This window comes from Eulemur rufifrons, chromosome 4, assembly GCF_041146395.1.
Source record: "Eulemur rufifrons isolate Redbay chromosome 4, OSU_ERuf_1, whole genome shotgun sequence".
Taxonomy (NCBI): Eukaryota; Metazoa; Chordata; class Mammalia; order Primates; family Lemuridae; genus Eulemur; species Eulemur rufifrons.
In genome coordinates, this window is record NC_090986.1 from 25119860 (window position 1) to 25135313 (window position 15454).

The 15454-nt window shown below is 39.4% G+C and overlaps 1 protein-coding gene across 1 annotated transcript in view; it reads left to right on the forward strand.

Moving 5' to 3' along the window:
• The window catches only part of DZIP1 (DAZ interacting zinc finger protein 1), a 55698-nt gene that overhangs the window by 30313 nt on the left and 9931 nt on the right, over positions 1–15454 (forward strand). The window contains exons 11-13 of the mRNA XM_069467088.1: positions 2337–2393; positions 7412–7471; positions 12817–12959. Coding sequence (XP_069323189.1) covers positions 2337–2393; positions 7412–7471; positions 12817–12959 — 260 coding nt within the window. The remainder of the gene's footprint in view (positions 1–2336; positions 2394–7411; positions 7472–12816; positions 12960–15454) is intronic.

The following is a 15454-nucleotide window of genomic DNA, read 5'->3' on the forward strand; positions in this document are numbered from 1 at the left end:
TCCGATTCCTGGCCTCAAGTGATCTTCCCTCCTTGGCCTCCCAGAGTGCTGGGATTACAGGCGTGAGCCACGGTGCCGGTGCCGGGCTCTTGAAGCTTCTTGATGTTGCTTGTTAAAGCTAAAGATGTTGGGAGGTGATGGGGAGTTTAAGCGCCATGAGTAGAGCTGAGGGGAGGGGGAAGCTGGACTTAAACATATCTTGTGAAATTAAAAAAACACATTTCAGAGAAGGATGGAAAGGTCCAAAGATTAAATTATTTAAGCAAAAAAATCTTCGTCAGCCGACTAAACTCAAATATACAAGCAAGAAAAAAAAATACCAAAGCTCTATTTACTTAGGGTGGTTTTTCTCCACACGAGCTGTTCAGACCCCCTGGAGGTATGCAAAATGATCTGTTGGAATGTGGGAAAGAAATTATCAGAAGTTCTTTTTATATATTAAAAAGAATCTTATCCTTTTAAATTTTTCAAATTTTTTTCTGTTTTAAAATGTACATATTATTTATATCATAGCATCTGTAGAATTTATTTAAATAAATATGTGTATATTGGGGGCAACTTTTACTGACTGGAGCATATGGTCAAACCATAGACAGGGTCCCTTCACAAGTGGGATCTCTGTGCATTGTGATGAGTAGGCAAGAAAGGGTGGTTGACGCGTCCCCATTTCTCCTCCCAGCATGGAAAAGGATCTAAAAGCCAAGGCCCTAGTGATGGCAGGGAAATGTCTCTTTACTTAAAAGAAAACACACATGCTCTAAAGTTTAAGATTATAAAATCCAAATCATAAAGTGAAAGACAGCTTAAGAGATATGCAATAAATCAGACCTCATACCCAGCAAGATGAAGCGTCTGTAATGTCTAATGTGAGGCAGATATGGTAAAACCTGTTGACCCACCAATCTGTATGCCATTGGTGATTTAGATACTAGTCAGTCATTCTAGACCTGATTTTCTACCCTTCCTTAACAAGGGAATGAATTCGATAGTTTAGGAAGAAGACCTGGTTGTGATCAATTTTAACAAGATTAGCTTTTAATTCTGTAAGTTGGAATAATATATCAGAAATAGTTAATATTCTGCTTTTTCTTTTTTCCTGTAAAGGGCTAGGTAGTGACAGATTTAGGCTTAACAGGCTAGATGGTCCGTTTTGCAGCTACTCAAGTTTGCTGTTTTAAGTGCAAAATCAGCCTTAGACAATACTTAAGTGACTGAGCTTGGCCGTGTGTCCCAAGAAAAACAGGCAGTGGGCTGGGTATGTCCCAGGGGCTGTAGTTTGCCAAACCGTGTTCTAGACTATACAAGTTGCAAATGGGTTTGAAAGCCATATTTCCAGAAGTTGTTAGCAATTTACAAACAGTTAGGAGTTAGTTGAACACTTTCACCAGTAGCCATTGTAAGAACAAAAAAAATGTATGCCTATCGAAGTAGCTGGGGTTTGTGGCCAGTATCTTTTAAGGTAGGAGTAGAATTAAAGGTCTATCCTAATAAACTAGAGAAAGCGGCAGTAAACTAAAAGACAAGTGTTGTTTAGTGAAAACAGACTGGACAATATAATAGCCCAGGGCGGGCCCTCAGTTAAGAATTGTCAAATATTGGAAGGGAGGCTGTGAAATCTAATTTTCTGGAGAAATTTAAAATAGTGTTTAGTCTTACTTAAGTCAGGTAAGCCCCTCTCTAAAAGCCAGGGATTGGAGTACTTTCGAAATTGGTGTATCGTGCATGAATGTTCATTGCAGCATTATTCATATTAGCCAGAAAGTGGAAACAACTAAATAAAATGTAGTCTACTCATACAGTACAATGTCATTTGGCCATAAAAATACATCCTGATGTTGATACATGCTGCAACATGGATGAACCTGGAAAACTAGTGAAAGAAGCCAGACACAAGGGGCCACATATTGTATGACACCATTTACTGTATGAAACATCCAGAACAGGCAAATTCACAGAGATGGAAAGTAGATTCATCGTTGCCAGGGGCTGGGGACCGGGGAGAAATGAGATGTGAAGGCTAATGGGTACAGGTGTTTCGAGGGTAGCGGTGATGAAAATGTTCTAAAATTTGATAGCAGTTATGGTTGTACACCTCTGTGAATATACTAAAAACCACTGAATTGAATGTTTTAAAAGGGTGAATTATATCCCAATAAAGCTATTATTAAAAATTGGTTTAGGTTAGTTATGTACTATCTGTGTCGTTTGAAACATCTGTCCCTTATGGTCTGTTATGTATCTCGACTAATTTGAGGAGTATTTGGTTATCATCATGTTCAGATGCTTGTGCTTTAATTAGGGAACCTGTGAGCTTTTTGTTTTTGGTGCTGTTTCAGTGAATGCCCCAGCCCCGCCGACTTTAGAAGCTAAATCAAGTCTAGCAATGGCACATGGTAAGTTGCAGCATTTTATGTGCAGTGGCCACTCCTGAGTTAGATAACTTATTAACCAAAAGTGCTTCTGTTAGGGGTAATTATGTAAAACAGGAAGCATTTTAGTGACTGCAAAACAGATATTAAAACTGCAGTCTTCGTATGTAATATTATTGTAAACTAAACATATCTACTGAAAGTCATAAAGTATAAAATATATATATATTGCCAGACTCACACATAGAAATTTTACTTTTGAGTAGCACTTTGATTATGATTTTTGTGAAAAGTCGTAGGTATTGGGTAAGAATGAGGGTGACCTGCTGCTAGACCAGCCAACCAGCCGTGCCACGGGGCATATGTGGTTGTTTTTATAACTTTCAGTGTGGCAGCAAGTCACCTTGTTTAAACAAACAGTTTCAAAGATTGGTTGGGCAAATCTAGAAAAGACATGTGATGGAAACCAAAGGAAATAAATAGGAATCACTGGATGAAATCACTGCCAGGATTCGGTTCTTGGACCAGATCAAAAGGGTGATAATTGTTATTCACAAGATCCAGTAGACGGGGTGGGTATTTGTAGCCATACTTCACTTACTATACAGTTGAGGTGCTTGCAGTTTTCATAGTATGTTCTTGAATATGTTGTTTTCCTGTACTCCGTTGTATGTTACAAATGAATGAAGAGGGGATGAGGACCTTCTTTTTCCCATCTCACTTACAGATGCTCTGGAATTTAATGATTACTACACTTTAATTTTTGGCCTTTTAAAAGGTTAGACTTAAATCCATGCTCTAGCTGGTCAATTTAGTAGGACTTTTTGTCTTCTTAAATATTGTGGTCTTTAGTAATAATCCTAATCCTTTTTACTCATGACTGACTCGTGAGGTGTTTATTGCACCTTATTTTTTTTTTTCTAAGACCATTTCAGGTAGATCAGTTGTCTTGAGTATGTGATGACAATATGTACTGTATAAATTCTCCACACGTTGGATCTTCTTATTTACAAGTGTTTAAAGCATGCAAGTTTTTCCCGTTGGACAAGGAACAGAGATAAAATGCACATTGGACATCTATAAATTAGCTTTAATATTGAATATACAAGAAAATTATCTCTGGCAATTCATTTTCTATTCCTATTATTTTTTATGTCAGGTCTAAAACCTCTCTGTTGCCTCCTTTTTTTAGGATTGATTTTTTTAAAGCATTGCTGGCTACTTTTTGTATTTCAAGTGTGTTTCAGTTTCTTTTCCTTCCCCCCCCCCACTTTATTATTGTTAGCCTTCTATACGACATTATAAAAGGTCCATATATTCTTTGTCATATATTTTTATTGCTAAACAAAGGACACACCAGGTAGGTACGTTAAGCTGCCTGGGGTTAATTTGAGAGTCCTGGCAAATCTATTGTTTCTAAAGCACGTGTTCTGTGTAGACCCTGGCCTGATTGACCCAGGGCTGCACAAATCAGTCATGCCCCCTTCCCGGCATCCGCTGGGATTGAAATGCTACTGTTAATGCCAGCTAGACCTGGCGCAGGGCCCACAGCCCTTGGATGGAAATCAAAGCTGATCTGTGAGCATCTCCGTGGCAGGAGCTAGGAGGGGACTAGGCCAGGGCCTGCCGACGTCCCGCACCCAGCCAGGCCAGCTTCCCCAGGGCAGTGAGGCCAGGGAGGTCAGTCACAGGTTGCTTAACGTTCCTGAGGCTGGTTACCCTCCATCCTTTGTTCCATCTCAAAGCTTGATGAGGTTCTTCGCCACGAAAAATGTGATTCCTCACCGTTTTGGGTCAGTTTCCCTGGGAAACAGACTCCGAGGCAGAGGCTGGGAGATGCCATTCAGACAGCACTTGTGAGGGAAGCAGGATTGGGTGAAGGGGACATTGAACCCAGACACAGCTGCAGTGGAGGCCTCGACTGACCCTGCTGGAGAGCTGGAGAGCCGGGATGGGCACTTCGGATTGTCCGTTTTCAGACGTGGGCTGCCCCGAGGAGAGGACAGCTGCTCCCTTCAGCTGAGGGCAGTGCATGAAGGGACACCACTGCCAGCTACCAGGAGCCAGCATTGCCAGCACTTCTGTCCTGAGGGGATCTAGGTAAAACATGGGGGCTCTGATCACTCCCCTGCTTTCGACTTTGCTGCCCCAGCTGAGCAACAGAGGCGGTGAGTTCTGATGCTAAGGCAGGCGACAGGATGACATGCGGGTTCTGGAGAAAATAAACAGTCGTGCTTGACTGCCATCCACTACTTAAGTTTTTCCTGGGAAAAACCTCAAAGTCAGTTTTAGTAGTACTTTCACCACTGGCGAACACTTTGCTCATGGAGTTGTGCCTAAATTGTGGTATTACAGAGCCCAGAAAATCAAGTATACTTTGTTGTTAAACTGACCCATTTGCCCATCACTTGGGTTGCCTTGTTTGATAATGTTGTCCCCTTTCCGAGTGGCCAGGCAAAATGACCGTTTCCTTTTAGCACTGAGGATGCAAAATAATCACTTTTTCCAAAGCCTCTGGGCACCACTAGGTTCTGCCTACATGTAGAGCTCTCCTTTAATTAGGTCCATAAATTGCGAAGGGTTTATGTATGCCTGACTTTAATTGCATGGCTGGAACAAGAGCCGCAAAAACTAGAAATTAGAAATGGGAAAGCTGCCCTGAGCCTTTAAGTATGTCATAATTGGTTTCCAAAAGGCAGAAACGTTTTTATTAGACTTTTTAATTATTATGTTTTGTTCTCAAAGTAAATATTTTACATCTTGATATATGGAAACCCAATACAACCCTTCAGTTCAAGCAATAGTTTATTGTCCAATATTTGACGGGTGGTCACATACTCTAGAGTGCCGTTGGCCCGAACCGAGCTACGGAAGTGGGGTGGGGTCCACTGAAGGGAAGTCTTAGTCTTAGACCATCAAAAGGAGAATGGGGCTGATCCCTGTCAGGTGACCTTACATGCAATCACACGAGGAAATGTTTGGATGCGGCTGACATCCTAGGTATATATCCCAGAAAAGTTCAGGAGAGTCTTAAAGAGGAGTTAACATGCCACTTGTCATTATGCCGTTTCTCCAGTGGTGTCCCGCCCCTTCCTGCCTGCCTTCCTTCACAGACCACTGGGCAGTGGTGGATAGTTATGGGCCACCCCTGTGTGCAAGGCCAAGGCTGGGCACGACAGAGACCCAGAAATGATCAGAAACAGAGTCTGCCCCCAAGGAACTTACAGTCTATAAAGGAGACCAAATGCTTATAATTATGGTGCAAGGTGAGAGCCATTGATAAACAAAATGAGTGTCCGAGCAAGGGAGAGATTTGCTCCACTTGGGGGACACGGAGCAGCTGACATTTGCATTTGAGCTGAGTAGGAGGTGACATGTCAGGATGGCATCGTAGGCAAAGCAAACAGAAGGAAAAGGAAGCAGGAAGGACGAGATGTGAACTAGCGGTATGAAGTCATTACCTGGCCAAGCAGAGACAATGCAGAAGAGATTTGAGGGAAGTAAGGTTGGTCAAGGCCGTTCTTGGCAGCCGTTGAGTGCCAGATTGCAGCTGTCGGGAGTCGTTACGTGGGCAGTGTGTGAGTCGTTATTTGGGCAGTGTGTAGCCGCTGAGTGCTCTTGAGTCTGGGCATGCAGAATTGGAGAGCTGGGCTGTGGGAATCCAAGCTGGGGAGTGATTGAGGGCCAGGACGAGGGAAGGGACAAAGCATGATGCACTCCCATATTGGTTGGATGGCGGTGGCATTTGGAGAAGTCGGGAAGACAAGCCCAGAGAGTGTCAGCAGGGAGGCTTTTTGCCCCATGGTCAAGAACCTGGACTTTGGAAGCTGACAGTCTGGATTCACAGCCGACTCATGAAGCTGTGGGCTTGGGTGGCCTTGCCTGCCCAGGGGGGAGAGCGATGATGGCTCCTTCAGTGGCCTGTTGTGAGGTCCCGTGAGGCAGGAGCCACTGAGGAAGGAAACACCGAGCACGTGTGGCTGCTAGGGTAGGGATAGTGAAGTCCAGCCAGAGGCCAGCCAGTGGGGGGAAGGGGGGTGTGGCGAGGGAGAGGTCCGGGAGCCTTTCTTCTGCAGGTGATAGTAGGAGAGTGACATAAGGATTTTTCTGGAAGCCTCAAGACAGATCTCGGCTCAGGAAAGGAACTGGAACGTTTGGAGGCTAGACCGGTGGCTTACAAAGCATGAGAATGGCAGGCCCGTCCCACCCCACGTGGGACATCTGCCTGTTTGTTTGGGGATTTGGGGTTTAATCAATGTCACTTCCCCAGCCCTGGTTTTTAAGAGCCAGGTTCAAGAATCTACCCTTCTCCCAGAACTCACCCTGTGCACACAGAAGGAAACAGGTCCGAACTCTGCCAGTTTTCCCACCTCTAGAGAAATAAGTCACAGGAGTAGCCCTGTAATATAATGATATGTATATGATGATTATGTGAAGATGTTATCAAAATTTTCTTCATAACCTTATTTTAGTCATTTCTATAAAGTACAATAAAATACAAACCATGTGACATTTTAAATACTGAAATCAGTTGTCCTCCTTAAATCTTTATTTTCAGCAGTTCAAACTAGTAAAATAATGTATTTGTATAATTTTACTCGAGGCTGAATAACAAATTTGAAAAGCGCATTTTTGTGTTCGGCGTTACGGTATAATACCTGGATGAACTTGAATGTTCCTTCACAGGGCCATGTCCATGTTTCAAAAATATTTTAAAAGTGACAAAGATCTTTTGCACTTGTGCCTTTGTGTCTTAAAAGACTCATTCCAAGCATTCAGTTAATGAGTGAGAAACTTTAACTTAATTATTTAAAAATATAATCTCCTCAGAGTCCAGTTAATGGAAAATACATAGAAATAGAAGATACCATGAAAAAGTGACCAGCTTTAACTGATTGCCTCAATATTTTTTCCCAGTAAATTATTGCTATTTAGGCATAATTAACATACCATAGAATTATATCTTTGAAATTGTTTGAAAGAAACCAATGTTACTTTGCTATTGTCCTGTTGGTACTATTCTTATTTTTCTTCGTTAATAGAACAGGCATTCTCGTCGCACATACTGGAACCAATAGAAGAACTTTCAGAGGAAGAAAAAGGTAACAAAGGGCTTGATCAGAGTTTGCCTGCATAGATTATATGCCAAAATCCAAGCTTGAAAATACGATCCAGTAGTTTTTATCATACTGTATCAAAATTAAGAAAGACATTTAGGTTTGGATTTTATTTTTTTCAACCTGTGTATAGTATTCTGTTGTCTTAGGCCCCTAATATTCTGTTATATTTTCCCCTGCTTTACTGTATTCTTATGCAAACGGATGAAATAAGAAATTTCCTGTGTTGGGGGACTTGGAAAAAAATTTAGTCTTTATTTCAATGCAGATGCTTTTCTGATCAGATAACAAATTGACATACATGTGTTGCATAACAGATGATAAGAAAATATTTGTATCACAGTGGTGATTTCTCATCCTCTGAATCTGTAATGAATGGGTGAAGTGCTCATTTTCAAATTATTTTTAATAGCAAGAAAAGCCTAATGTATAAGCTCTGGGTGTGGAATATTTATGCGCAGAATAATATCTTTATGATAGCAATCGGGAGCTGTTACAGGTTTTGGAAGATAATTAAAATTATTGCTGCTTACTTATTTTATTTGACAGTTCTAAAAATTATTTTCTATCAATTAATTTTTGAAATCTATGAAAAAAAGTTTAATTATAAGTATTTTCTTTCAGATGTGGTGGCTCATGCCTGAAATCCCAGCACTTTGGGAGGCTGAGGAGGGAGGATTGATCGAAGCCACGAGTTTGAGACCAGCCTGGGCAACACAGCAAGACCCTATCTCTAAAAAATAAAAATAAAAATATTAGCCAGGTGTGGTGGTATGCACCTTTAGCTACTTGGGAGGCTGAGGTAGGAGGATCGCTTGAGCCCAAGAGTTTGAGGTTACAGTGAGCTATGATTGAGCCACTGCACTCCACCCTGGGACAGAAGGAGACCCCAACTCTAAAAGAAAATAAATAAAAATAAATAAATTTTTTTAAAAGTATTTTCTAAAGCTAGACCTGTAGATACTGAAAACAATTATATTGGAATCAATTTATTATAATTTTTTCTTATTAATAATAATACTTTACCGTATATCACTTCTTTAGGAGAAAGCAAATTGTCAATACTTACGAGGCTTCTTGTTTTGTCATTTTTGTTAGGAAGAGAAGTAAAATTATATATTCTAATATGTAAACTCTTAATATTTGTTATAAGTCTTTCTCTGTTCTTTAGACATTTACTAAAATTTTAACAAGGTTACAAATTGAGAATTGACTAAATCAAGCATATTAACATCTTTGTTTTTTTTGAGATGGGATCTTGCTGTGTTGCCCAGGATGGTCTCAAACTCCTGGGTTTAAGTCATTCTCCTGCCTCAGCCTCCCAATTAGCTGAGATTAAAGGTACATGCCACCTCGCCAGGCATATTAATATCTATATGATGTATATTTTCAAGTTTAGTCTTGCTGTTAGTTCTCAATACCTTTTTTGCTATTTTTAATGGGATTTGTTTATTTTGCTTCCATGTATGTTTGCAATTTGTCTTGACTTTCTATATTTTAGACAGATCATTTAGTTTAGGATTTCATATCTTCCTGTCCAAGTAGCTGCTCATAGTTGGCACAGATTTTGACGAGTTGGCACAGATTTTGTTTCTGTTGCTTCATTTCTTTCTGTCAAATAATTTCTTTGTAACTGCTGTTCTAATGTCTAGAAACCTGTTTCTTTCAGAAACTAGAGTGTAGGTACATTGAATTACTAAAGCTTGCAAGGTTGTTGAGGGAAATTTAGAGTTGTTCTGATGAGCATAACTTTAAAAGATGTTGTCGCCCTCTTATGAAATTTTGGGCCTTGTCCCATTGTCAAAGAACGAAGGAGCTGGGTGGTCATTGGCAAATACTTCCGGTGCCTTAAAGAGGCCACAGCCCAGGTGTCAAATGGAATGCCTGCAGGCTAAATCCATTCCACAGATGCTGATTTGTTTGAGGCTACACTATTGGCAACTATTATACAATCGGTTGCCCATATTTAAAAATCAGAATATTTTGCAAGAGTATCCTAATGTCTGACTTCTCATGAAAAACTGGAAACCCTGAGAGCACGGTCCATTCAGCAACATTTAGCAGGGCTGAGTTGCCCTCTGCCTGTGCTTTTAGAGTTCCTCCACCAAATATGAGACAGGAATTCAGGATCATTGACAGCAAAACCATCACTGGTTGTTGCCACATTTAGGACACTGGAAGAGACAATATCCTTGCCACCCTCTGTGTTCAGACACAGCTCTGGTGGGAAACAGGAGAGTGCTGAGAACCACGGCCAATGCCCCAGGGTCAATGTGCACTGCACGCCAAAGAAGCCAGTGACTGCATCCTGCTAGTGCCTCTGTGGGGCCAGCATGCTCGCAGCAGATTAATTGCCATCAATAGATTCCTCAGCTTGTGCTAACATTATGCAGATAAATGCCTGTGAAGCTAAACTTTGGCAATGGTTTGCAAAACACTGTGGCTGTGACTAAGAAATAACTTACACGTGCATATTAACTTACACTTAGTTGCTTTTTGATGGTTGTGTAGAGGCATTCTCCATCCTGCTGTTTTACAGGATATGAAAATGTGAGGGCCAGAAGGGATCCTAGAGACCATTTTATTTTTCAGGAACTTGAAACACGGGGGTTAGGAGGCCTCTCCACGTGGTTGAGCTTAATTAGTGACAGGGCTGGAACAAAAGTCCGGGTTTTCTGCTTTCTGTAGCTTAATGGAAAGAACAAGTAGAGAAAGGGAAGCAGTGTGGGCTGTGCAGGACCAGCTGGGCCTTTGGGGAAGCCCTGGCACCTCTCCGGTTTTGGTATCCTCCTGTGAAAAATGAGGCTTATTACTAGATGATAGATGAAGTCCCTTCGGACTCAAAAATTCTGTTATTTTTTAATTTGCTTTGCGCTACAATTGTTTGCTTACCCTAAATGGTATGTTGTATGTCTGATACAACTGATCACGTGTGTGGGCTATTGTGCATTAAGCTGGCCATCTGCTTGCATGTGTTTTAAAATTTTTATTTGAAGGAAATGCTAATCTCTATAAAGTTTTGCCTCATTGGTCTTGATGAGCAATATGTGCTTTAACTAAACTCTTGAGCCATGGTTGGTTTTCAAGTGATTAATTCCACCTCTACATAAAAATCTTACTTTTCTCTGTCTACTCTACATTCTTTCTCTTGCTTTTGTTGGCCAGTCCCAGCTTGGTAAGAATCTTTACCAAGGGTGTTCTAATTATTCGTAAATGGTTTCCCAAAGCAAGCACCAACATATAAAGTGAATTTGAGGACAGAAGGAAATGTTTAATCTGCCATCATTTGGAGGAACTCAGTCATCAGAATGAACTTGTCATCGGGGTTGAGGGTGACCATGGACACATCAGCAGATGAATTCAACCGATAGCAAAGGCTTTACAAGCCCTTTAAACTGTAGCCAAGTCCTTGTAGGCATCACTTGACCCCACGTTCCAGAGTAAGCAGGGCTTGGAGCCTCTGTTTAGGCTGTGCTTCTTTGTATTCCCTTTATTATCTGAGATATTGGCCAAAGAATTATCTTTGCACACTCAGGGTGGGGTGTGTGTCATGGAAGCACCATGACTTCCAGCTTCTCTTGGTGTTTCTTTATAATCTGAGCCCTAGACAGTTCCAGACTTGATGGCCAACAGAAGCCAAAGCCAGCAGCACAGTGGCTACATCTAAGATTTTGATGGATTGTTATTTCCTAGGACAGAAGTGCTTTTTTTGGTGGTTTCAGAATATCTGCAAACTGATATTAACACTGATGGTTAAACAGCAGCATGAATGCTGAGAATATATTTAAGATTACTTCTGACTTTTACTCATATATAATCATATGTAATTTTATAATTTCAGTTTAGCAAACTGTAATAGCAAAGTATAGAAAAGTACCTTTTCTTTTTAGACAGGGTCTTTCTCTGTTGCCCAAGCTGGAGTGCAGCGGCACACTCATAGCTCACTGTAACCTTGAACTCCTGGGCTCAAGTGATCCTCCTGCCTCAGCCTCCCAAGTAGCTAGGACTACCGGCATGCACCATCACACTCAGCTAATTTTTAATTTTTTTGTAGAGACGTGGTCTTGCTATGTTGCCCAGGCTGGTCTCGAACTCCTGGCCTCAAGGGATCCTCTTGCCTCATACTCCCAAAGTGCTGAGATTATGGGTGTGAGCCACTGTGCCCAGCCTAGAAAAGTATCTTTATGTAGAATTTTTTTATTCTATTTGATGTCAAATAGTAATCTGACAAACTTTGCTTTCAGTAAAGCCGTTTATTAATTTAATAGAAATATCTTTTACTACTGGAATTGAACTGATATTTAGAAAACATCTTAAACAAAAAGGCATTTTGTTCAAAATCTTCTGTAAGTACAAGCGCTACAGGTTCCAAAAATCCCATCTGCTGAGATGATCGAGCCAGTGGAAGAGAGAGCTCGGCTGGCCTGTAGCCCCACACCTAGGGAATGTCATTTGATGCCATTGTTGGGAAAATGCCCCCATTGAGACTGGACTCCAAAATGATACTACAGTTACTACATTTCCCCCAGATCTGCCTTTGGATATTCACTAAGTCCCTGAACCAAGCACTGGGTCTTAGTAATCAAGTCTTTCCTTTCCTTAGACATAAGGACTCAGATTTTCAAAGGTTATTCCATCACCCCGCTTCTCCAAACTCTCTTGAACTTGACTTTTTTTTTTTAGTGGGAAATAAAAGAGGAATGGGGATGGAAAAGTGAGAATATGACCTGTTGTTATTTTTGACTTCTTTATTTCTAATTATAGGTTGTTTTAAACAAATATACTTTTCCTAAGACTTTTTGTTAAACTTCTTTTCATTTTGGTAAAATTTTGAGAGGGATAATAATTTTCACATTTTGAAATTTTATATGTACTTAACTTCTACTAAACTTATTACTTAAAAACTTTTAATTATTTAAAATAAATTGGACTTTTTCTTCCTAAGATGATACATAAATTCTAACTGAGCTTAGAGATGAATTTTTCGGGAAATAGTGAAATAATTCTAGTGATAAAACATTAAACTTTGAAATAATTTTTTTCATTATGCTTCTATACATATGTTTCTTATATTATTTATCTAGTTATAATTCAGCTAGATGACCAAGAGTCTTTAAAGACACTGAAGTTTTGAAGAAGACTTAAAACAGTTTTAAAAGCTACATTACTCAACCATTATATATTGTACTGAATGACAAAAATATCCCAAAACTTAAAAACATTACAAATGCTCACTTGCTGTTTGAAAGTGGTGCTTTGCCATTTTCTGCTTAGAGATTTAATGTATTTGTTTAATTCTTTTTAAACACATTTTTTTAACCTTATTTCAGGTAGGGAAAATGAACAGAGATCAAGTAGCAACAAAATGCATTTAAGGAAAGCTTTGAAGATTAATCCCAGCCTCACTAAGGAAGTAAGAACAATCTTGGAACAGACCTTGGTGGAGAAACTGGAAACCTTTGGGATTAATGTGGTACGTTCATTCATTTTTGGAACACTTGCTAGTTTTATTATATTTTGTTTGCTGAATAAGAAATGATCCGAGAAAAGAAGAAAGCACGTCATTTCTGCCCACATTTGGAGACCAGAGGCTAATGCAACCTACTTTATTTATCAGACACTTAGATGGCATTCACTGTATGCCTGGCACATACCTAAAACCTTAATAAATATTAACTTGTTTAAACGCAGAAACAAATCTCTGAAATAAGTGACATTATCTTGACATTTTACAGAAAGGTTAAGTAACTTAATTTAGGTCACATGGCTAGCAATGAAGGAGCCAGGGTTGTGTCTAGGCAGTCACAGTGCTGCTTACTGGGACCCAAATCCCCAAATCATTGCCTATTACACAATCAGTACTTCATAAATGCATGTTGAATGAGTGGATGAATGAATTGTATTTCACATTGTTGCCAGATTGAATAATTTTGGTACATTATTTTACATGTAAACTTTCTGCTTTTTACATTTTTATTGACATACATAAAATGCACAAATCTTAATTGAACAACTTGATGAATTTATATACTGTATATATGTAAGTATCTACATATGCATGTGTGCACATACGTATGTGTATACAAAGTATGTGAATACATATGCATGCATGGGCATACACTCACATGTGGATATGAACATGTGTACATTAGTACATGTATATATCCATGTGTATATGAAGATACCTGTATATATGTGTATATATAGATGTATGTATGTATGTGTGTACACATTTGTGTGTATATACATGTATGTGTGCACATGGATGTACATATGAGTATACAGGTGTATGTGTGGACAGAGATGTTTTTGTGTGTATACAAGCTTATATATTTGTATGGGCATATAGATTTGTATGTATGTGGATGTGTGTGTATGTGTGAGAGAGAGAGAGAGAGAGAGATCTGTAACCAGCACCCAGATGATGAAACTGGACATTTCCAACACTCTGGAAGACTCTCATCTTTTCCTAGTCAATGTCACTCCTTATTTCCCAACCAGAGGTAAAGAGTATTCTTAGTTTTGCTTATTCTTGAACCTCATATAAGGGGAAACATACGCTGTGTAGTATTTTGTATCTTGCTTTTTTTGCATATGACTCATACCTGTTGTTTCTTGTAGCAGTAGTTTGTTGTTTATTTATTACATTATAGTATTCTATTGTATGAATATACTACGACTTAACTCTTCTGCTGATGGACATTTGGGTTTCCCGTTTGGGGCTCTTCTTGGCTATCAATGCTTGCCACATGCCTTTTGGTGGACATGGGCATTCCTTTTTCTTAGATATATATCTAGGAATAAAATTACTGGGTCAAAGGGTAGGCATATGTTTGGTATAATAGGCACTGCCCAATAGTTTTCCGAAGTGTTTGTACCATTCATACTATCGCTAACATTGAATGAGAGTTTAGTTGCCCCACTTCTTTCATCAACTCTTAATATTGTCAGTCTTTTAAATTTCCACGTGGATTCTTTTTAGGTGGGTTTTGACCACCCTTAGAGCAGTGGAAATCAAAGATATTCATGAAGTGTTCCTATGCAGACTGTTTCTTGAAACTGTAGTTTTTCATGTTGGTTTTTTGCGTATAGTTTTTGGGTTTTAATTTTAATTGGGACATTTCCTTTTATACTGAGACTATAAAAATTTTCTATGTTGTTTTCTAATGCTTGGAGAGGTTTTTTGTTTTGTTTTGTTTTTGTTTGTTTTGGTTTTTGGTCTATCTGGGCTCTAAGAGTTAGGTTTAGAAACAGTGATTTGGAGATCTAACTTATTTCCAGTTGGATCAGTTGTCCCATTACCATTTGTTGAATGATCCATCCTTTCCCTATTTATTTGGAATGACACTTTTATCATATAGGAAATTCCTATATATATTTGGATTTGTTTTTGGACTTTCAACTATTTCACCTTTTTTTTTTTTTTTTGTATTCCTTTGCCTGCACTATACTGATTTAATTATAGTAGCTTTGTCTTGTACTTTAATATCTTCTATAGGCCATACTTTCTTTATTGATCTTCTTATTTCAAATATTTCTTTTTTTTTTATAAATATTCTATACCAGTCTTTAATCTTGTATGTTCTTAATTTCATTTCCTACTTGTAGAATTCCATCATCACTTATTGAGCCGAAATTCATTAATGTGCCCCCTGTGCCAAACATTAAAGCAGTTAAGACACAGTCCTTCCTCCCAGGGCCTCTCTCCACTGGCTATAAGAATATTTAGTCCTTTTTCTCCTAAAGGTAACTCCAGCCACAGAAGAGAGAGGTGGTGCAATATGTTATCCACCAACTTTTCTGCAAGCTGGACAGGTGCACACATAGTCCAGAAAAATACACAAAACAGTTGCGTATCCCTTTGCCTGTTTTGTGTATTCCATTGCAGAAAGACTCTGGAGTGGAGATGTGCATGTTGTTCTTCTATCTTGTTCGGCTTATTCCCAGATCCTGGTAGCCTGGGCAACT